Here is a 24,791-nt window from a genome sequence, read left to right as displayed (position 1 = left end):
AATTATGATTAATTTGTTTTGCTTGTGAGTGCTGCTTATGTGATGTAATGTCCCTGTGATTTCTGAAGTAACAGTGGTGATTCTCAGTTAATCAAGTGTCCACGGGCCACACCTGCTGAAGGAGGATTTCACAGTGGCTGAGATACAGGTAGATCACTTCACTTCATGTAGTAGCAGGCTTTTCAAGCACTGGGAAGTCCTTTGACACCGACACTCAAACCCCCATCTCAAGCAGGAATTTCACCAACATGTCTACAATCCATCAACCTTTAGGCCTGACCCAACCCACCCCACTAAATAACAACTGACCGCTGACTCCTTTCATGAACAGCTAACACTACCCCACCCCCGAAGTTGCACCCTCTTCTACACACCACAAAAACCATCACCTCAAAGTACTAATGGCCCACCCAACTAATGGTTACAATAATCATGTCTTTGACTTCTAATCTTCACACCTACATCTTCTTCCCAGCCACCAAGGTAACAACTCCCCAATTCTCTATTCATTGCTTAGCCTTGCTTATGAGCTCCTGCTTCCAATCTCTGACCCTCACCAATCTTCTCCACGTGCATGATGCACCTGACCTGCACACAAACAGACTTACACCCCAGTCCTTGAGCCTCATGTGCTATCAATGACAGACCAGGAATTATCCCGTCATGAACAATCTAGTTAGTACAGATTTAGAGGCACTAACCAATTTCTAAGTAATTTTTTAGTTCTAATATTTGTTGCTAACTTCTTTCCTCCATATACATCTCATTGTTTTTATCCTATTTACAAACTAATTATAGCCAGCTGGTGGTGTAGTGGCATTCGCACTAGACTTCAAGACAAGTGATCCCAGGTTCAAACCTGGCTGGTTCCTTGCACGCTTTCTATCCATTCTGGGTTGAGCGTTGAGCTAGCAACTCAGCCTCATAAAAAAACAGGCAAAAATGCAAAAGAAACAGCAAGGTTTCTGCCCAATATGCCAAAAGACATGAAGAGGGACAACTACACACACTCTGGCTTGCTTAATGTGCAATAATGTGCATTTATTTGCTCCATGTTGTTAACATTTGGAACACTGTTCAAATAGGGAATGATACATTATCAGTCATCTTTGGTCATGTAATACCAAATATCTTCCAAACAGATTCACGTGAAATAAATTTTAAATAGATTATGAAATTCTTGAGTGTTTATTGTGTTGAATTTTTATGAAGCATCACTTACCACTTCACCAGAAGAATCTCCACTGCCTTCTTCACCAGGTCTTCTTATTTCACCCTTAAAATAAAATTTAGAAAAATCACTCTACAATTTCTTAAATGTCAATATTTTAACTATAAGTTGTTATAATAACTGAACAATAACAGTGCTGTTATGTGACTGAACCTTCATGGTCAACTGTATGGAAAGTTGGGTCAACAGGGTTTAGTTTCTTGGCATTCAAAATAAGGTATCAAACTTAATTTGACATTGGCTTCATGGGAAGAGCCAGAGAGAGGTAGTAGATGGTTGCCTTGCTGATTGGAAACGTGCAACTAGTGGTTGCTACAGGATTGGGGTTGGGTCCATTATTGTTTGCCATCTATATCGAAGATCCAGAAGATAATGTGGTCTTTGCAGATGACATCAAGATTGGAGGCATAGTGTACAGCAAGGTCTATCAAATCTTCCAGCAGGATCTGGACCAGCTGGAAAAATGCGCTGAAAATGGCAGATAGAATTTAATGCAGACAACTGTGCAGTGTTGCACTTTGATATGACTAACCAGGGTATTGAGTTACAGAGTGAATGGCAGAGTACCGAGGAGTGTGGTAGAACAGAGGAATCTGAGAATACAGATCCATAATTCCTTGAAAGTGGGAAAGTGGTGTCACAAGTAGATAGGTAAAGAGAGCTTTCAGCACATTAGGCTCATAAATAAGAGTATTGAGTACAGGAGTTTAGATATTGTGTTGAAGTTGTGAAAGGCATTGGTAAGGCCTAATTTGGAGTATTGTATGCAGTTCTGGTCACCAACCTACAGGAAAGATATCAGTAAGATTGAAAAACTACAGAGAAAATTTACAAAGATGCTGTCAGGTCTTGAGGACATGACTAACAGGGAAAGGCTGAATGGGTTAGCACTTCATTCCTTGCAGCATAGAAGAATGAGGGAATATTTGATAGTGGTATACAAAATTAATAGGGGTTTAGATGGCGTAAATGCAAGAGGCTTTTTTTTTCCTTTGAGGTTTGGTGAGACTAGAGCTAGAGGACACAGGTTAAGGTTGAAAGGTGAAGTGTTTACGGGAAACATGAGAGTGGGGAGAGTGTCTAACAAACCGCCAGTGAAAATGATCAATGCAGGCTTGATTTCAACATTTAGGAGAAGTTTGGACAAGTACAAGGATGAAAGAAGTATGGCAAACTATGGTCCAGCCTGCAGGTCGATGGGACCAAGCAGAATAATTATTCAGTGCAGGGCCCATTTCTGAGCTGTAGTGCTTTCTCTATGACTATATACAGTTGATAATACATAGTGAGATACTTACAAAATCTCCCTTACCCCCATGGACCTGTGTACCCAACAACCCCGCGCAGTCAACAAAAGTACTATCTCACTAGTAGATGTTTCATTGTGTAACTTATGCTAGCAACATGTAAAAGAGAATGCATTTTCACCAACCAACTTTTAACCATGTTCTGGCCCCAAAATAAACATTATACACTATCAGGAAAGTTCACCAACACTTCTACTTTCTGAGGAGGCTGAAGAGAACTAGACAATGCACATCTATGCTCACATCATTTTACAGATATGCAGTAGAGAGTGCTTAAACAAGCTGCGTCAATGCATGGTACAGAAACTGCACTGCAGCAGACAGGAAGGCTCTAAAATGGGTAGTCAAAACTGCCCAATGCATCACCGGAGTCAGCTTACCCACCATATATACAGAAAGGTGCCAGATAAAGGCCAACAACATCAGGAAGGATCCAACAACCTACCTTGCTCACAGACTGTTTGTCCCACTCCCATCAGGGAGGAGATTACATAATATCCACGCCAGGACCAGCGACTCAAAAACTTCTTTCCCTAAGCAGAATGGCCGATTAACACTTCCACCCGTTAATTCACACCTCCACACATACCCCCCCCCCCCCACTATTTTATCTTTTCCTGTCAGAGTCAACTTATGTACAAACATAACTGTGCCTAGTGTCACTCTGTGGGCATAAAATCAATGCACATAGGCTATTTTATGTGTTTTTATTTATTGTGTTTTCTTTTTATTGTTGTGTTCTTTATCCTATTATTTTTTAAGTGATACATTGGATCTGGAGTAACCATTATTTCATTCTCCTTTACACTTGTGTACTGAAAATGACATTAAGCAATCCAGAATTATGGAGTGTTTCTACTCTCAATCTCATTAATTTTTAATCTCAAGAGAGAACCGTTTCTGCATTAGAAGTATGTTATAAAGAAAATTAGCAATTTTTGTTTGTAATGCTTTAGACTTCTACTGTAGGGGAACAAAATTTTTTAGCCCACAAAGGCTACTCTAATCACCAACCAAGCATTCATATTAATCCTATATTATCCCATTTATTATTCTCTCCACATTCCCATCAACCTCCCTGAAATTATACTACTCACCAACATAATTTGGGGCAATTTTAAAGAGCCAACTCACAATTCTTTGGAAAATGAGAGGAAACCCAAACATTTAGAGAAAACCTAGGTTCTCACACGAGCTCATGAAGAACATGCAAACTTTAAACAGAAAGCACTGCAGGTTAAAACCTGGAGCTCTGAAGAAACTTTTCTACTAGCTGTGCCATGGTGTCATCCCATTTTGTTATTTATTTGATCATTATAAATACTCCCTCTTTGTAATTTTTATATTGGAGTGTGCAGGAACAATCAACAAATTAAATATTTTTTTCATGTTTTTGCTAATTTATGTATATATAGATGTAGGCATTCTCTGCTTAATGTCCCTGTTCATTTTGTTTCACAAACTGAGAAAATGTATTTTGTTATTAGTGCTTGAAAGTGTTGACTACATTCTACCCAATGGAAGCCTGGTTAAATCTCCAACAGTGAACTTCACAGGAAGTCAAAATAAATAAATTCTCTCTGGAATGGAAACAATGTATCAGAATGCATTGCTTCCCTTAAATAATCCTGATTATACAAAAGATTTAAAAGTCTTTGTAATGAATTTGATTTTAATTAATTTGCTATTGTGAATATGATAAATGTCTGTTTTTTTCTTAGCTTTATCAAATATATTCAATGAACTTTTACTGCCTAAGCCTTGTTCTTAAGTTGAAATCAATTATCAGGGCTGGAATATGTTAAAATATGTCTTTAAACTAAATAGTAGGTAAACAGTTGGGAAAAGTGAAGATAAACTAAAAAGCAGACTGCAGCAGAAGTTACGAGAATAATAAAGAGACAACAGATTTAGAAAAACATAAGGTGAAAGACGAAAGAAAAACTTCCCGTAACACGGGCAAATTTGAAAAGGGTGATGAATACAGGACTAAAAGTGTTATATTTGAATGTACGTAGTATATGGAATGAGGTAGATGATCTAGTATCATGTTTAGAGATTAGCAGGAATGATGTTGTGGGCTTCCCTGAGTCATGGCTGAAAGAAGATCACAGTTGGGAGCTTAACATCCAAGGATGAACAATGTATCAAACGGACAGGCAGGAAGCCAGAGAGGCTGGGGTGGCTCTGTTGGTAAAAAAATGAAATCAAAAGAGGTGATATAGATTGGAAGATGTGGAGTGCTTATGGATAGAAAAAAGAAATTGAAAAGGTAAAAAAGACCCTGATGGGGGTTATATACAGGCCTCTGAAAAGTAGCCAGAAAATGACATATAAATTACAACAGAAGATAGAAAAGGCATGTAAAAAGGGCTATATTATGGTAGTTATGAGAGCTTTCAATCTACAGGTAAATTGGGAAAATCCAATTGGTGCTGGATCCAAAGGGAAGGAATATGTAGAATGCCTATGAGATGGCTTTTTAGAGCAGCTTATTGTTGAGCCCACTAGGAGAAAGGCAATTCTGGATTAGGTGTTGAGTAATGAACTAGATATGATTTGAGAACTTAAGGAAAAGGAACGCTAAGAAGACAGTGATCATAATATGAGAGAATTCACTCTTCAGTTTGAGAGGGAGAAGATAAAGTCAGTTGTATCAGTATTACAGTGAAGTAAAGGGCATGACAGAGAAGCTGGCCTGACAAATCTGTTGGATAAAATGAAAGAGAAGATCGGTAGCTCGAGTTGGCTGCTTGTTTGAAAGGTTGTTTGCCGAGCCTGGAGGTCAGGTCACAAACGTTTCATCACCAGTTGAGGTGACATCCGTGTGCAATCAACCCGTTTGGCAACAGTCTCCTGTCCCAGTTAAGTGACATAATGTCCCAAATGTACAAAGGAAATCCTGGCTATTTTCTCGATTATTTTTTGATTCTTTAAGAGTTGTCCCAAATAAGTGGCTGCCCCAATTAACCAATGATCCAATTGACCAGAATCCATTGTGCTATGAATAGAGTATATCTTTGAAATGGAAAAAGATAAAAGCCAGAGAAGTAAAACAAACTTCAGCTCTTTGCTGGGTTCATCTTCGATCTGAAACTGAGGTGGAATAGTAAGCAAGCAAGCCCACCAACTTTTCAGTTCAACATGAGACGTTGGGAATTCACAGGAGCAGAAACTGTCATTACAAAGCTCCGAATCAGGAAGTGAAAGTAAATCACAGTGAATACTTTTCACTTTTAGGAGAGTGGGCTTAGGGAATGTGCTCTAGCGGGGTTTGTACTTACAGAACATGACAGTTCGCGGCAGGTTACCTCAGCCGCCTTGTTTGGGTTGCTGTAGATCTTGAATTGTTGTACATCCACCTGGTACATAGAAGAACAAGTGAGTCTGAAGAGAAACATACAACCACATTTCCATTTTTCCATATACCATAAAAGGAGGCTATTCAGCCAGTCAAGTATATGCCAGCACAATTCAATTCCCCTAACTACCTCTGTAAATCATTCCTCCGATTCTACCACTCACAACACACAAGTGCAATTGACAGTGGCCAATTAATCTACAAACTTGTGTCTTTGGAATGTGGGAGGAAACTGGAGCACATGGCTGAAAGCAACATGGTCACAGGGAGAATATACAAATTCCACACAAACAGCACCCATGGACAGGATTAAACCCAAGCCACTGGAACTGTGAGACAGTGGTTCTAGTGAATATTAATCACTGTCTGCAACTAGTGCTCAGAACTCTGTGACTTACAAGTAGTAAAATGCATCTCTTCTCCAGCTTTTCCCTAAAGAACTTCAACAGCTCAGTAGTACACTTTTAGCCACTTGAACCAAATGAGTTAGTATTATCTAAGGAACAGGAAGTTTATTTCTGCTGTTAGAATACAGCAGACTGAGTAGCACCTGTAAGGGGAAAAGAAATTGTCAGCACTTTATGTCAAACAATCCAGATGTAGGGCTTCAACCTGAAATGTTGATTATTATTGTGTTTTGTCTGGTTACAGTATTTAAATATTTTGCTACTTTACCTGTGTTTTACTGGCATTTCAAGAGGGAAAATTATAAACACTGCCCAACCATACGTAACTAACAGCAACATCTCTCAACTTCTTTGAGCTACCCCCTCGTTGTCACAATGTTAAAAGAATTCGAATGACGTTTACTCCATACAAATCCCCCTCAGTCAAAAATGTCAAAAGACATAAAAAGGAAAAATGAATTGAATTCAAGCATCATGAAGATAGTTGTTTTAAATTTAAATTTGCCTACAGAGAGGGGGTGGAAGAGCTCGAGGCCTGGTGCCTGGCAAATAACCTTTTCCTCAGTGTCAACAAGACAAAGGAGATGGTTATCGGCTTCTGGAGAACTTGCACCACTCACACCCCTCTTTACACTGTTGCCACCACAGTGGAAACTGTCAACAGTCAAACTCCTGGGAGTGCACATCTTCACAACCTCTCATGATCCTAAAACACATTTCACAGATCAGGTAAGGTCACCAACACCTTTACTTTCTGAGGAGGGTGAAGAAAGCTGGACTATGCACGTCCATATTCATGTCTGTTTACAGATGTGCAGTAGAGATCACCCTAACATGCTGCATTACTTCTTGGTACAGAAACAGCACTGTAGCCGATAGAAAGGCTCTACAACGGGTAGTCAAAACTGCCCAACACATCACTGGCACCAACCTATCCGCCATCAAGGGCATATATACTGAAAGGTGGTAGAACATGTAACATCATGAAGGATTCCACCAACCTGCTCATCCCATTTGCTTCAGGGAGGAGGCTATGTAGCTTCCACACCCAGACCATCAAACTCAAAAACAGTTACTTTCCCCAAGCACAAAGGCTGATCAGCACCTCCACTCACTAACCTGCCCCACCACAGCCCCCCAATACCATTATTTTATCATTTCCTATCAGAATCATCTTATGTACAGATACTCCTGTGACTAGCATCACTTTATGGTCATGCAGTCAATCTATGTACGTAAGCTATCTAAAGTAATTACACTGTATTTGTTGTGTTTATATTTATTATTGTGTTCCTAATCTTACTGTGGTTTTTTTGTACTGCATCGGATCTGGAGTAAGAGTTATTTTGTTCTCCTTAAACTTGTGCACTGGAAATTACATGAAACAATCTAGAAAGTACCAAAATATGGTTCATTATTAACAATGGTCACATTTACAGTTATCACAAGCATATTCAGCATTAAATGTGTGTGTGTATATATATATATTTATATATATATATATATATATATATATATATATATATATATATATATAGCTCTGAGGATAAAGAACTGGTGACCAGGACATTATAGAACACAAGGTGCTTACAGGAAGCGTAGCATCACTCCTTGCTCCTTTAGCTACAGCACTAACTCCATCGATGGCAATGGATCCAAGCAGTTGAAAGGGAACTGTGCCAACCTGCTGGCAATCAACAAATAAAGTCAACTGGGTCCTTGTCACACCAAGTGAGAGCTTGTGCCAGTCCCGGTCAAACAGCTGTCCCACATTCTCAAAGGTGGTGACGCTCCCTCCCAATGCCGCGGCACTGTAGATTTCAACAGCTTTGGTCTCACTGTACAGACGAAGTCGGAACTGCTCATCACCGTAGCTGTCAGTTATCTCCCACAAATCCCATACCATCCTTGGAGTGTCTTCTCTCATCCTAAAGGTTGCGACCATGGAGAATTCTGTCGGGAATCCATACGGATGCACAAGTCTGTAAGAATCACAAAAATGCCATCATTTTTTGAAAAGATGGTAAAACTTGAGGGATATGTTCCAAAACTTAAGTGACAATAGCTTTCATAATTCTTAGAAAATAAATTTTTTTCTAATTCTGCCCAGCTGTTATGGAGAAAGCTAAAGTCAAGTCAAAGGTCAAAGTTGAATTTATTATCATACACACAAGTACGTGTGTGCACAGGTGTAATGGAAAACTTATAACATCATGGGCACTTAGCTTAAAATGAGCAGCATTGACAAGAAAAGAAAACAAATTATATAGAACAGTGGAATGGTGTTCAGAGGGACAAGATACAAGTTCAATCAAAGCCATGGAGGAGGAACTGGTTTTTAGTCAGTAATGCTTATTAAGTGTTGAAGAACAGCCTTCGATTGTACTCTCCAGTGAACCTAATCAAATTGAAATTCAGTTGTCACCACTTTAGATCTATGACCAAAGAGCAAGCTCTACCTCAAGGACTTCCAGCTGCTGGCTTTCATGGACGAGGTACAGACATATGGCTTACAGAAAGAAAGGGAAGGTTTGCAAGGATCGTCCACCAATATTTCACTTTTTGCACAGCCTTACCGTGGAATGGACACAAAAAGGGCATTTAAGTTCTGCTGATTACTTTAAAGAACATGTCTGCAATGGTGTCAATGAAATCTATTTGGCAGTTGTAAAATTCAATTTACTTCACAGCCTTCTTAATGGAAGAAAATATTTTGTCCATAACATGTCTTGCTTATATATGACCCCACCACCCTCCCCCAACGTGTTTGATTCTTAACTGTTCTTTGATTTGTGGATCATATAGAACGGACAATAATTGCCAAAGACCACTACATCTTAGAAGCAAGTAAAGAGCAAAACGCTGCTTTTAGTGCATTACGAATTCAAATATATTAAAACAAAATCAGTCGGCAAAGTGATTTTGTACCATGTTTCAAGCCAGGAGAGTGGAGTGAAAGTGGGATCAAGGCATGGGAATTGAGGACTACCTCTTCAGAGCCTTTATGATCCAAATCCAGTAGATGGCAGTGCCTGCATTCTGCCCTCACCTTATCCTACTAGGCTTTCCCAAATCCCTGCCGTCCAGCTTGCTTGAATGGTAAGGGAACAGTGTTACCTTCAGTACTAGGCACGAGGTAGCATGGAAAATTGCAGCAGGATCTGGAGCAAATGAAGGCCTTGTGAACAAATACATTACTTATTGTAACAGAAATGCATGAGCCCAGACTAATTATTACTTCCAAAGTGATTGCACCCATAAGACTTTGAAAGACTGTTTGGAGAGAATAATGAACCATGGGAAACCAGCTCCGTAGGGTCTAGTAAATACTGTGAAGTTGTGCCCCTGTTGATCATCTCCTGCTCAAGATCCATGAGCAAGCCTAAGTGGTATATCCACACCATTTCACAATTCCCTTCTTCCCATTCTATTCCTGGAGACCAAACTGTCCACTCATTGATGGAAAGATACCACCGAGCAGCCAAGCACAGCCATGGATAATGCAAGCAATACAGAGTGCCACTGGGAATAGATACAAATACTATCAGCAGCGAGCAAACGTCTCACACAGTTGAAATCTAGTTCCTGTGGAGATGATCATTTCATTCACATTGTACATTAAAGATTGTTTTCTGATACAATCTCATAGTTCTGGGTTCTGAAGACCCTGGTACAAGAAAATCTCTATTGTCACTTCAGCATTGTTTTTTTGCACCATGTCACTCTTCTATACCACGCTGTTTTTGCCCTCAGTGCTGGATTTATTGATGTATTTATTAATATTGTCACGCAGGTGAGAAACTGCTAGAAAATTCAGCAGTCTAATGAACAAGGAGGCAATTTAAAAAGAGAGAGGACTCTGACTTGGTTTTGATAACACTTTTAATTGTGACCTTGAGAGAGAGAGTATGGCGCCAGCTGTGACACGAGCTGAGAAGTCACCATGCTAACAGCTCAGAGCGGTTGAGTTAACGGACGGCTGGAATTTCGAAGGGATTATTAAAAGTTGAGGCTGGTGGTCTGATAGCGGCAGAGGAGACACGACACGGGAGAATTGCGGAAGCTAACCGAGAAACCACTGGTGGAGTTTAAGATGACTACGAAGGTGGAGGCCACAGACTGATTAATTTTGACCTGTGATTACCAGTGCAGTTAAGAGCTTGCCTGTGGGGGTCTGCTGGTGGTGAACCCGTGCCGTGGGTTAGCAGACCATTCCCTAGAAGGGGCTCTGTCCATCTGTGTCTGTGTGGGGTTCATACGAAGTGACTCTAAAGACTTTGGAAGCAAGAACAACTAAAGTTGCCAACGTAAACATCAACTCAATTAACTCTCTCTCTCTCTCTCTCCATCAATTCAACTCGACACAACACAAAGTGAACTGAACTGCTTAAACTTACCTGACACCGTAAGACTGATATCTACCTCCGGGACTATCTGGTTTTAATGATATTAATTCATAGTAGTAATAAATATAGTCTTAATTTATAGTAAACCAGACTCCAGGTGTGTTCCATTTCTGCTGGTCCTTTTCAACTTGTCACGGGATTCGTGACAATATGCATACTGTTTACCAGGACATCTTCAAGGAGCAATGCCTCAAAAAGGCAGAATCTGTCATTAAGGACCCAGATCACTCAAGTAATGCTTTGTTCTCTTTGCTACCATCAGGAAGGAGGCAGTCACTCAGCGATTCAGGAAAGAGCAAAGAATTGTATTGCAGCCTGGTATATATGACAATAGACTAATCTGGATAATAGCTCCTTCACTACAGCCATTCCATCTGAAACTCTTTCCTTCTGTTCCCTTTCCCAAGTCCATTAGAATGACGTGGATGGAAATACTACTGTAAATCCTCGGTCCTGGGGTTGCAGATTTGCCCATACCAACTCTAGTTGTAGGAATGAGACCTCTAAATAATCACTACTTGTGGTTTTGGTCATGGGCTTTCCGGTAGTGGAAAATGTGCCACCCTGGATTGAGGCCCAGTGCAGATGGTCAGCTGGGAAGAAGAGTCAATGGAAGAAGGCCCGGGTTAAGGATGTTCAGCATGTCATTGAACAGTAACAAGCTTCTACAGGGGTACTGCTGGAAATGTCCTGACGGTTCAACTTTTGTTTGACTTTGGACGAAACTCCAGTTATTTATATTTTCTCAGTGGATTGATGACAAAGGAGAGGGAACTGAGGACTGCAGGACCTTGGAGTGATGGGTTGGGGTGGTTGTTTTGGGGAGATTAGAAGCTGGATCTGGGATAGAGAGGGAGACAGTGGTTATTCTTCTTCAGAGGATAGCCAGAAGGATGAACAATAAGAAGCTTGCTTACCTTGCAAGGGAAGAAAACCAGCATTGTGACTCTAAAAGATTGCAATGTGAGATTGACTAGCAACAGTCATTCTCAGCACAATTTCAACCACATTATTCTGGAATGCTACATAAGCATCATCCTGTACATGACGGATGAGGGTATTGGTCTCAGACACACACACTGAGCACTAGCCAGATCGAACTTCTTCGCAGGTGAAACAACTGGAAGTTCTTTTATACCCTATTTCACTCCATGTTAAATCAAATTTTGATTGCATAATGCTGAAATAAAACAGGATTACATGACTGAATTTCAAGGCCTTTGCTCTTTTGTTTGTACAATTGCAAAATTCTGTGCACTTTGGCATATGGTTATGAAAGATGCTATATAAATGAAGGCCTTTCTTCTCAGGATAACTGCAAATGTTACCAATATTCAGTTCTGCCAGAATTTAATATTCATGAGGGAAATCTGACTCACACATTCATTACTAGAAATAGACAATCCTTGCCCTAAAAAACTGTAGACAATTGAATTCTATAGTTTTAACAAGAGCTCAGTTGATTGCAAGCCAAACATTTTTGTTAAACACATTTTTTTTTGTTCAAACTGAGCCTCAAAATGAAAGAGTTAGTGGTGCAGTAATTACCAGAGGAACCCTTGTACCTTTGGCACCAATCACCTTCATCAGGTTAGGCCAGAGAAGTTCAGGAGGCAGATGTACCAGGATCATAAGAGTGGTCCTCAGCCACCAAGCACTCTACTGTAATTCTGAGGATTTATTTACGGATGTAATCCCAATAGAGAAAACAGAATTCCATAGAACCTGTTAACATGATTTCTGTTTTGGGACATCTTGAGTATTTATGTATTTCTTCAGCACTGCAAAACACAGTAACATCATTATTTGGAAATGAAATAGTTTATGTCATGATGGGAAAAATCCTCCAATATTGATTGTTTTCTACCATAAATAAGTAGATTGTACTGAGAATGAGATGTTGGAAAGGTGCACGATGTTATGTCAAGATAGTTTGTATATTTATTTGTTTACATATCGAGCAGGTTAACAGGTCCTTCTGACCCAATGAGCCTATACTGCCCAATTTATATCCATGTGACCAATTAACCAACTAATCTCAAAGAATGTAGGAGGACACTGAAGGACTGGGAGGAAACGCATGCAGTATCAGGGAGAGTCAAAGGGTCTCGGCCCGAAACATCGACTGTACTTTTTTTCCATAGATGCTGCCTGGCTTGCTGAGTTCCTCCAGCATTTTGTGTGGTTGTACAAACTCCTTACAGACAATGGTGGAATTGAACCTGGGTCACTGGCACTGGAATAGTATTATGCAAACTGCTACTTTATCATACCATCGTTTTTATTTAATAGTCTTGAGGATCAGAAAATACAATTCACCATTCTATGTGACATTATGTACCTTGTTTCTCTCCTAATCTGCAGTCCTGGTTCTAAGCGATAGGCCATTAAGTCAGCTTGTGGTCCCTCCACTTCATGGACTCCAGCTGCGGCGGTTACTCTTAATGCATCCAACATGTTAGTAACTGGAAGACAGCAGAAGAACATTTAGCACCAGGACTTGGCTGTTTATCCACATCACACAACAATACTGCAAACTTCAGCATTAACTGCTGGCACAGTGCAAGGCAGAAAGCAGCCTGGAAATGCAGTATTGACGGGGAGTGATACAGGCATTCTGCGTGGAATTGCCTTAGTTATGCACATTGCATATCATTTGAGGGCTGTAATGTTGCTTTAGTTTGAAAGAATGAGAAATGCTTCATTTCAGTTTTGTTTTCTTAAAATAGCAGTCTAAGGAAAGACACAACGATCCTTCCAGCACAGATGGCATGAGCTACTGAGCATTTCAACTCTGTAGTAATATGCCCCTGGGCACTACCAACCACTGATGGCCAGAAGAAGGACAATCATTAATAGCTGCATTCACTAAATTTTAAAGAAAAGAGAGCCAGAGCATGGAACATGCTGGAGTGCATTTGATTTCTTCACAACAAATAATATGAATAACTAAACCAGGATGGAAGATTTAGAAACAAATAACTAAGGCTTTAGGGGTTAGTTATTTTGACTATTATTGCAACATGGTATGGTATAAAATATTCAGAATCCAAGACCGTGCACCCACGTAAGGCTCTGCCTGTCCGTCTTGCTCTCTATCTTGTTTGCTCCAAGAGCCATAGAGCACTACTGCACAGAAACAGCCCTTCTGCTAATCCAGTCCATGCAGATTATTCTGCTTATTCTCATGGACCTGCACCCTGATCATAGCCCTCCATACCTCTCCCATGCATGCATCTATCTAAATTTCTCTTCAATGTTGCAATCGAACTTTCACCCCCCACTTTCACTGGCAGCTCATTCCACTCTCTCACCACCCTCTGACCGAAGAAGTTCTGCCTTATGTTTCCCCTAAACACGTCCCCTTTCACCCTTAACCTATGACCTCTGGTTCTAGTCTCAAACAACCTCAGTGGAAAAAGCCTGCTTGTATTTACACTACCTATAACCCTCAATTTTGTACATCTCTATCAAATACCCCCTCATTTTTCTATGCTTCAGGGTATAAACTCCTAACCTATTCAACCTTTCACTAATACTCAGGTACTCCTTTTTCTCTCTCTCTCTCTCACCTTAATCCCCAACCCTTTCTCTTCCCTTTCAACACCTTATTCTCTCTCTCATTCTATACAAGATCACCAGAAATGCTGCTGAAATTTCTCAGCCAACGTTTTTGAACAGAGCTCAACAAGGGAATGAGCAAAGGTCAGAATTTCAAAAAGTTTGAGCAAGGCCATGAATTATATAAATTTTGGTGTGCCACAAGTTGATATTAGTGTTGAAATATTAATGTAGGTGTGGTGAACTACGTGTGCCTGACTGGACACGCCCCCCCCCCCCCCGCTGGCTGCTCCTGTGGCTCCTCCCACTGACCCCAGTGTGGGGGCAGTTGGGGACATCGCCCCAGCCTCAGTCTCCAGGATGCAGTGTGGTGGTCAATTGCTGCTTGTTCTTTCTTCCAGCCAATAAAAGCCTATATCTCGCCTCCCGTCTCCAAGAGTTATTGATGGTGCATCTGTAAGATAATGTCACTCACTGGTCTTATTGAAAATACTACATTGTGTGGTCACTATGCTAAGTGTTTTGTGCAAAATGTTGTTCCTGGGTGCTTTAAACTGAGCAACTTACATTTGGGAAAGTTGTTAACAGAGTTACAATGTTTACACAGAACATTATCTCATTAGAGAGCAATTTTATTAAAATTGAAATTTGTAAGCAACTTGGCTTTGATTTAAAATTAAAGATTTGAATATAATCTCAAAATGCTTAATTCCATTCAGGTAGAACTTAGAAAAAGGTATGATCACCTTGGTAGACACACTCCCCAGTAGTCAGAAGGAACTAGAGGAACAATTTAACCCATACCATCAACTCTTAATTTTAAAATAGTGAGGGAAAAAGATGGAGCTGATCCACAAATCCTGAACTGGAACAGGGCCAACTTGGAGGGCATTCAGCAGGAGCCACCTGAAGCCAACTGGGCAACTCGATTTAAAGGCAGTCTCACCGATGACTTGTAGATTTGCAACATAATGTCCTTGCTCCTATACCCAGTGCCCTGACCGATGAAAGCGAGTATGCTAAACTCTTTCTTTTAAAACCTTGTGTGGCTGTTCTCCCTTGTAATCCTAATCCCTCGATTCCACAACACTGACCATTGTGGAGATTCCCAGCCAGATTCCCAGAATGGAAGCAACTCCATCTCCACATCTAATGTTCGGTGAAACCGATATTAATTATTTTTCTGGCTGGAGTGGAAAGATTTGAAGGAAAGTGGGAAATGAAGGGTGATGAACCATCTGCCAGGAGAAGTATTACCTCCATCTGTCAGCATTTGCAGACTTCCCATGGATGACCCACTTCCTTCTTGATCAGATCCTCCAGAAACTGATAATTCAGGATAAAGTTCCAGTGGGGTTTCAATGATATTGGAAATGCTTGGTGTGGTTATATGCAGATCACCAGATATTTCAGGGGAACTATTTCCTGATCCTCTTTCTGATGATTGTCTGTGAAAATCTTCAGTAGCAGACTCTTCCAAGGAAGGTGAACCGACATCTCCTAAAGGAAACAATGGTTATCTTCAGCAGCAACCTTTATTCAAGTCATCTTGAATTTTAGAAACATGGAAAACTTACAATACAATACAGGCCCTTTGGCCCACAATGCTGTGCCGAACATGTACTTACTTAAGAAATTACCTAAGGTTACCCATAGCCCTCTATTTTTCTAAGCTCCATGTACCTATTCAGGAGTCTCTTAAAAGACCTTATTGTATCCGCCTCCATCACTGTTGCCAGCAGCCCATTCCACACACTCACCACTCTCTGCATAAAAAACTTACCCCGACATCTCCTCTGTACCTACTTCCAAGCACCTTAAGACTGTGCCCTCTCGTGTTAGCCATTTCAGCCCTGGGAAAAAGCCTCTGACTATCCACACGATCAATGCCTCTCATCATCTTATGCACCTCAATCAGGTCACCTCTCATCCTCTGTTGCTCCAAGAAGAAAAGGCCAAGTTCACTCAACCTATTCTCAAAATGCATGCTCCCCAATCCAGGCAACATTCTTGTAAATCTCCTCTGTACCCTTTCTATGGTTTCCACATCCTTCCTGTAGTGAGGTGACCAGAACTGAGCACAGAAATCCAAGTGGTGTCTGACCAGGGTCCTATATAGCTGTAACATTACCTCTCAGCCCTTGAACTCAATCCCATAGTTGATAAAAAAAAACCCAATGTACTGTATGCCTTCTTAACCACACAGTCAACCTGTGCAGCAGCTTTGAGTGTCCTATGGACTCGGACCCCAAGATCCCTCTGATTCCCCACACTGCCAACAGTCTTACCATTAATATTACATTCTGCCATCATATTTGACCTACCAAAACGAACCACTACACTTATCTGGGTTGAACTCCATCTGCCACTTCTCAGCCCAGTTTTGCAAGCTATCGATGCAAAACCTCTGACAGCCCTCCGTACTTTCCACAACAACCCCAACCTTTGTGTCATCAGCAAATTTACTAACCCATCCCTCCACTTCCTCATCCAGGCCATTTATCAAAATCATGAAGAGAAGGGGTCCAAGAACAGATCCCTGAGGCACACCACTGGTCACCAACCTCCATGCAGAATATGACCCGTCTACAACCACTCTTTGCTTTTTGTGGGCAAGCCAGTTCTGGATCCACATAGCAAGGTCCCCTTGGATCTCATGCCTCCTACTTTCTCAATAAGCCTTGCATGGGGTACCTTATCAAATGCCTTGCTGAAATCCATATACATTACGTCTACTGCTCTACCTTCATCAATGTGTTTAGTCACATCTTCAAAAAACTCAATCAGGCTCGTAAGGTACAACCTTGCCTTTAACAAAGCTATGCTGACTATTCCCAAACATATTATGCCTCTCCAAATATTCATACATCCTACCTCTCAGGACCTTCTCCATCAACTTACCAACCACTGAGGTAAGACTCACTGGTCTATAATTTCCTGGGCTATCTTTACTCCCTTTCTTGAATAAGGGAACAACATCCGCAACCCTCCAATCCTCCGGAACCTCTGCCATCCCCATTGATGATGCAAAGATCATTGCCAGAGGCTCAGCAATCTCCTCACTTGCCTCCCATGGTAGCCTGGGTTATATCTCATCCGGTCCCTTTGACTTATCCCACCTGATGCTTTCCAAAAGCTCCAGCACATCTTCCTTCTTAATGTCTATATGCTCAAGCTTTTCAGTCCACTACAAGTCATCCCTACAATTGTCAAGGTCATTTTCCATAGTGAATACTGAAGCAAAGTATCATTAAGTACCTCCGCTATCTCCTCCGGTACCATACTTACATAATACTTACTTTTCCACTGTCACACTTGATTGGTCCTATTCTCTCACATCTTATCCTCTTGTTCTTCACATACTTGTAGAATGCCTTGGGATTTTCCTTAATCCTGCTCGCCAATGCCTTCTCATGGCCCCTTCAGGCTCTCCTAATTTCATTCTTGAGGTCCTTCCTGCTAGCCTTATAATCTTCTAGATCTCTATCATTACCTAGTTTTATGAACCTTCCGTAAGCTTTTCTTTTCTTCTTGACTAGATTTTCAACAGCCTTTGTACACTACCATCCTTTCCATCTCATTGGTATATACCTATGCAGAACGCCATTAAATATCCCCTGAACATTTGCCACATTTCTGCCGTACATTTCCCTGAGAACATCTGTCCCAATTTATGCTTCCAAGTTCTTGCCTGATAGCTTCATATTTCCCTTTACATGAATTAAATGCTTTCCTAACTTGTCTCTTCCTATCCCTCTCCAATGCTATGGTAAAGGAGACAGAATTGTGATCACCATCTCCAAAATGCTCTCCCACTGAGAGACCTGATACATTTCCCAATACCAAATCAAGTACAGCCTCTCCTCTTGTAGGCTTACCTACATATTGTGTCAGGAAACCATCCTAAACACACCTAACAAACTCCACCCCATCTACACCCCTTGCTCTAGGGAGATGCCAAATCAATTTTGATTTACACCATTTTTTTTCTCTCTGTATCCAGGTCAGTGCATAGGCAGGAGTGAGCAGTACAAAGAACAATGTTTTTGGACCATCATCCTGACTGTTACCGTGGTACTAGACCACTACGGCAACCCACCCCAGAGAGTTAGACAACTGGGCATGATAGACCTCTCCTGTGGTCTACTGTATGTTTCAGATACCTGCTCATTATGACACTCAATTGTGTTGAAAAAATACATATATATTTGATATAGTTCTCATACTCTCAAATTTTCTTATTGAACAGAAGAGGCCATTTGGATTATTATGTTGATGCCAACCCTTTGAGGCTTTCTGGACACCTTTTTATTTTACTATATAGCCTCTCACTTGTCCACCAGTTCCTCACCTATCCACAATGGGGTTAATTTTATAATGGACAATTAACCCACCTATACACACAACTGTGCGATGCAGGATGAAACCAGAGAAGGTGGGGGAAAGCCACGCTGAGAAGGAAGGATGTGCAAACTCCAATTAGATAGCCCTGGAGATCAGAATTGAACCCCTATGTCTGGAGCTGGGAGGCAGCAGCTGTCACTGTCATCCCACTGGGCTGTGTATTTTGGGTGATGAACGCACAGGAAGGTCAATCCAAGAGAATATTTGCTGCTGGCATTTGTACAAAACTTTGATTGCTGAAGAATGGAGAAGTTTTGTTCCACCAGATCTAGTATTTCCAACGTGACATGCAAGGTGAACATCTATAACATGCTGTATAAGCAAGGCTCCAACACAGGTCTGGAGCAAAATGCGTTGTGTCCCTCTCTAATATCTACACAACAGGATTTCAACATTCCCTCACTGAACAGCTAATGGGATTTGTGATGAGGAGGTTTAGCCAGGTTAGCAGAGGGGATTAACCAGCCCCTTTATAACAGTTAATTTTTCAGTTGAGAGTTTGTTTGTCCAGTTAGAGTAGATGGGAGGAGCCAACAGCTTTGTTAAAGTTGGTTAAGTGTGTGCCAACTCAGCCAATAAAAAGGTAGGGTTAGGCTGAATGGCCATTTTGAGAGTGAGGAGCTGAGCTAATACTTTGGCTAAAGAGGCTTCGGGGGGAAGGCAAGGCTGAGTTTATTTTAAATTTTCTTTTTATCTGTTACCTTTGATAGTGTAGACAAGATGCTAGTCAGAGCAATGGAGTACTCCTTTAAGATTTGGGAAGTCAGGGAACCCCATGGTCTCCCTGATGACTACAGCTGTGGCAGGTGCACCCAGTTGCAGCTCATGAATGACCAGGTCAAGGAACTGGAGGTGCAGCTGGATAGACTCAGGATCATCCAGGAGACTGGGGATGTCATAAACGAGTTTCCTGAGGTGGTTGTAGCAAGTACAGGCTACAGCTAGGTAGGTGACCACCAGAAGTAAGGAAGTAGGCAGCTACTGTTGGGAGGGGTGGGTGGGTGGGGGTGGAGATGTGACCTTTCAGAATCTCAAGGCTACTAAGGTGCTAATAAGGTAAGAAATAGAGCAGTTCAGTACATTGCTAAAGAGTTGGTGCAGAAGGGAGGGCTTTAGATATATCGATCATTGGGCCATGTGCTACTGAGGTGAGAAATATATATGTAGCACTTGGTGAAGGAGCTGGTGCAAAAGGCTTCAGGTTTATGGATCGTTTGGGCTCTCCTGCAGGGCAGAGGGGACCTGTACAACCAAGACAGTTGTAAAGTGAAGGGCTAACTTACCTGCTGATTGTAAGCTGCTTCCACTGTGCCAGTCGCTGATTGGCCCATCCAAGGGATGTGGCAGGTCTCTCCCATTGGCTGGCTTTCATGCCATGGCACTGGCTTCTGGTTTTGGGCACCCCAGAGGTATAAGAATAGTGAGTGCGAGCCCCTCTGCCCCTTTTTGCCAAGGGCTCCCCTTCAGATTGGGTGGTGACCAGAGCTGAAGGACTATAGGGAAAGTATGCTGCAGAAAGGAGGGCCCCTATGCACACTTAGGTAAGTACCTACGAGGAAACCTGCAGATGCTGGAAATTCAAGCAACGCACACAAAATGCTGGTGGAACACAGCAGGGTCTCGGCCCAAAATGTTGACAGTGCTTCTCCCTATAGAAGCTGCCTGGCCTGCTGCATTCCACCAGCATTTTGTGTGTGTTGTTAGGTAATTACCTATTTGCTAAATGTTTAGTGTTGTAGCTGTGTAACTTGGTGTGGGGGGAAGGGGGATTTAACAAAGTTCCTATTTAAGTTAGAAGTGTTATTTTATGTTTAGTAGCACAGTTTTGTAACTTGGAAGGAAGAGTTTAGGTAAGTACTTCTTTGACATAGATGTTTAGTTGAGTGTTTCATTGCTTGTAAATAGTTAACGTGTTTACTTACAATCAGTGTTTTCTGTCCCACTTACCAAATCCACTTCCACGTAACAACGGTTTGCATCTGAACTAGAGGGGAAACAATATTGCTGGGAAGTTTACTAGTGCTACTTGAGAGAATTTAAACTAGAGTGGCGGGGGGGGGGGGGGGAGGAAACCAGAGAAACAGGGCAACAGGTACTAGGGCTGAGGGCAAGAAAGATGGTATGACAAGCATGACTGAAAGGATGGACAGCTAAGGAACAAGCTAATAAACATGGTGGGAGTGATGGGCAGAACACTGTTTATTTTAATGCTAGGACTACCGTGGGTAGAGAGGATTAACAGAGCCAGGATCACTACATTGAATTATGATCTTTTGTCAATTTTTTGAGATGGAAAAGGAGTTTGAGGGTTATGGCAGTGGACAGTGTTTACATGGACTTTAGAAAGGCATTTGATGAGGTCCTTCATGGTAAATTGATTCAGAAGGTAAAGATGCATGGGATCCAGAGTTAAGTTTGGATTCAGAACAGGCTTGCCCATAAAGACAGAGTAGGGGTTGAAGACTGTCATTTTGGTTGGAGGTCTGTGACAAATGGTGTCCGCTAGTATTGGTGCTGGGACTTCTGTTTCTGATACTTATCAACGATGCTTGGATTTCAAGTTTGCAGATGACACAAAGATCAGTGGAGTTGTGGATGGTGTAAAGGACAATCAAAGAATACAGCAGGATATAGACCAGATACAGATATGGGCAGAGAAATGACAGATTAATCCAGGAAAAGGGGGGGTGACACATTTTGGGAAGTCAAATAAAAGAAGAAAATTCCCAGTTAATGGTAGGCCCCTTAACAGTGTTCAGGTACAGAGGGATCTTGTGGTCCAGGTCCATATATGCAAGTAAATAAGATGATGAAGATGACATATGGCATGCTTATCTTCATTGGTAGGAATCTGACTATGAATAGCGAAGTCATGCTGCAGCTATGTATACAAACTTCATTCTGACTACATATTGCATGCAGTTCTAGTTTTTCCTCAGAGACTGTGGAGAAGGTGCAAAAGAGGATAACCAGGATGCTGCCTGGACTGGTGGGTATGAGCTATGAGGAAAAGCTGGACAAACTTGCGTTGTTCTCTAGAGTATCAAGGCTGACTAAAGACCTCAGTACTAAATGAGTACTTTCCAATAAAGATTAGAGGGTAGAATTTTAAAAGTAACGTGAGGGCAAGTTGTTTTTTCTTAAAACAGAATGTGGTAGCTGCCTGGAATGGGTTACCAGGGATAGCGGAGGAAGCAGGCAGGTTGATTAAGATGCATTTAACTCGATATAAAAATGAGGGAATGATGATAAACAGGAATACATTTAGTGTAAATTAGCATCATAGACTGAATGGACTGACCAGTGCTGTACTGTTCAATGTTTAAGCCAATTGGAGGTTTTGAAGATTTTGAGTTACTAAACATTTCCAATTTAATTACACTTTATTACCACATAACAAGAATCTTCAAAACTACTAATATTAAAGGGAGCAATTCAGTCATCTGGAACTATCTCAAATCAAATGTCTCCTTTGAAATTTAGAGATCGAAGACACAATGTCTGCAATTATTTTCCTCCCACAAAATTTTGTTAATTGTATGCTGGTCCTTGAGGATTTCATAATTTTACAATGTAAATGCCAAATAATGCATCTTCGAAGTAAATGCTACCTTTTAAATGGAACCTTTAACTTCTCTCATTTCTTTATTTAATACATCTACCTGGCACTAAATTACTTCTGTGGACAGTTACAGTGGATGTTTTATATAAATCACATGTATTTTCAGGATGTTTACTCTGTGCCCCGATTCATACCCAACTAAAACCAGCCATGAGATACAATAGCATAAATTCATTTCATGGTATTTCTACAGAAAGCATACAGTATATAAGCAGGAATGAGAAATCATTAGTGCTGGATACACAACGTATCAATGCTTTCTTGATCATTAAGGAGTGTACAGAGCAAACTGCTGCAACAAAGCAGAATGCAAGCTTTTATGTTTCCAGCTTGACTTCTTGGAGTAGTACTGATTTTTTAAGAATATTGCATTCTTTTTTGTGAGCTTGAAACAATTAACTGTACAATTAGCTGTGCACTTTATACACAGTAAAATGTTGGCAGGAAGTCAGAAAATAAGCCACACAGAAAAAAAGTCTGTAACACGGGCAGCTATTTTTGGAAAATAAACAAAATATAGATAAATGTTTTAATTTTGCCAGAGATATCAGAAATGATAATTAAGATTATCCTTCAGAAAGTCCAAATGGCAGAATAGAGAAATAGCTTTTTCCACATGGACTCTGTCAACTCTTCTTGCTGCCTTAGTAAAGCAGCCGAAGGCCCCCCTTACCCAGGCACTCTCTCTTCTCCCCCCCTCCATCGGGCAAAAGAATAAAAACCCTGAAAGCACATGCCACCAGGCTCAAGGACAGCTTCTATCCCATTGAATAACGGGACAGAAGACCAGTGGTTTTCAGACCATTGAACAGTCCCTCAGTAAGACAAAATGGACTATTGACCTCACAAATCACCTCAATACTGTATTGCACCTTGTTTTTCTTCCTGCACTGCATTTTCTCTGTAACAGTAATCCTTCACTCTGCGTTGTTATTGTTTAATCTGGTACAATCTCAACATGGTGTTGTAATGAAATGAGCTGTATGGATGATACACGAGAGAAATTTTTCACAGTATTTCAGGACATCTAAGAAAATCTAAGCTAACTTACTAAACTTACTAAACAAAGTACATACACATCAACAGTTCCCTTTTATGAAAGACATTGTTGTGCAAAACCATTCGAGATGCATCACAGGAGTGTAATCAATTCACCAAATATTTAGCATCAGGCATATTGAAGCAGTATAAAAACAGATTAGATGCTGCATGTATACAGAAAGAACAATGGATTATCAAAATGGATCACAATGTAGGTATTATAGAATTATTTGTTTTCATTTGTTTTGGAAAACTATCAAGTGTTAACCTTTGAAAAGATGTCCTTCAAATTGTAAAACTACAATAGACATACAGGATGGTAGACGAAGCAGGCATATATCATTTAATATTAAACAATCTTCTCAGATCCTACTCACCAGAAACAGAGCCTGAATATTCCTGACAGTAAGTGTCAAGTGAATAGTGAGAGATTAGAAAATGAGTAACAAGCCACAGGACACAGCACCTCGATGACGGGGAAAAAACCTGCAAGTTTGAATTAAAAAGAAATGAATACATTAATGACTGTAGGATAGGAAATACTTTTAGAGCCACTGCCTCACAGGCCCAGCATCCAGGACTCATTCCTGACTTGTGCTGCTGTGTCGAATTTGCATGCTCTCCCTGTAACCAGGGTCTCTGATTTTCTTCCACATCTTTAAGACTTGTGCATTGGCAGGATAATTGGCTATTGTACTGTAAGTTTCCCCCAATGGGGAGTTGAATGGTATAGTCTGGAGCGAGGTGATGTAAATAAAAGGAGTTGAGTTTAGGATTACTATTAATGGGTAATGATGATTGACATGAACCTGGAGGGTGAAGGCCTGGTTGAGAGAAAATACTTATTTGGTATTTCCATCAACACACAAGTTATGAAGGAACTCAATGAGCCAGGAAGGAAGTGGACAGTCAATATTTTGCATTGACACCCTTCATCTGGACTGAAAGATAGCAGGGATATAGCCAGTAAAAAGTAGGGGGAAGGGGAGGACCAACAACTGGCAAACCAGAGGATGATCCAGCTGAGGAGGGATTTGTGGAAACGAACAGAAATTGGTGCAGGGGTGGGGATAATGGAAAAGGATGGTGGAGCATAGAACCAAGTCAGGGAGGTATGTGAGGCAAATAGGAATCCAGTAGATGTGTATGGATAATGGGGAGATGGGAAGGAGAAAGGATGATGTAGAGGGCTATGTGGGTGTAGGGGGAACTGAGTAGATTAGAGGTGGGAGTCAAGTAAAAGGGACAGAGAGGGAGCAGTTTACTTAAAACTGCAAAAAAAAATCAATGTTTATTCCATCGGTTATAGATCACCCAGGTGGAATAGGAAGTTTTTCCCTCTTGTTTTCACTTAGCCTCAGGATGAGAATAGGAGAGGCCGGGCAGACATGGTAGTGGGAAGGAAAATTTAAATAGTTGCAGTGTGGAGTTCTGTAGATGGCCAAGGTGGG

The 24,791-nt window shown here is 41.0% G+C and overlaps 1 protein-coding gene across 2 annotated transcripts in view; it reads right to left on the bottom strand.

Annotated features, from left to right (window-relative positions):
- The window catches only part of LOC132395545 (collagen alpha-1(IX) chain-like), a 49,634-nt gene extending 25,263 nt beyond the window's left edge, over window positions 1-24,371 (bottom strand). Inside the window, exons 1-6 of one of the 2 annotated variants that reach the window (XR_009512665.1) lie at window positions 23,718-24,371; window positions 15,531-15,773; window positions 13,054-13,177; window positions 7,898-8,288; window positions 5,823-5,900; window positions 1,223-1,276 (exon numbers count right to left, since the gene is read on the bottom strand). Coding sequence is in view for 1 of the 2 variants with exons in the window: in XM_059972322.1 (XP_059828305.1) it covers window positions 1,223-1,276; window positions 5,823-5,900; window positions 7,898-8,288; window positions 13,054-13,177; window positions 15,531-15,773; window positions 23,718-23,925 (1,098 nt within the window). In the remaining variant the exon portion in view is untranslated. The remainder of the gene's footprint in view (window positions 1-1,222; window positions 1,277-5,822; window positions 5,901-7,897; window positions 8,289-13,053; window positions 13,178-15,530; window positions 15,774-23,717) is intronic. The other variant, XM_059972322.1, reaches the window with a different exon arrangement.
- Between the last annotated feature and the right edge of the window lie 420 nt (window positions 24,372-24,791).

This window comes from Hypanus sabinus, chromosome 1 (genome assembly GCF_030144855.1).
Source record: "Hypanus sabinus isolate sHypSab1 chromosome 1, sHypSab1.hap1, whole genome shotgun sequence".
Taxonomy (NCBI): Eukaryota; Metazoa; Chordata; class Chondrichthyes; order Myliobatiformes; family Dasyatidae; genus Hypanus; species Hypanus sabinus.
Note: the sequence above shows the minus strand (reverse complement) of the source record. Positions and strands in the feature narration are given on the sequence as shown.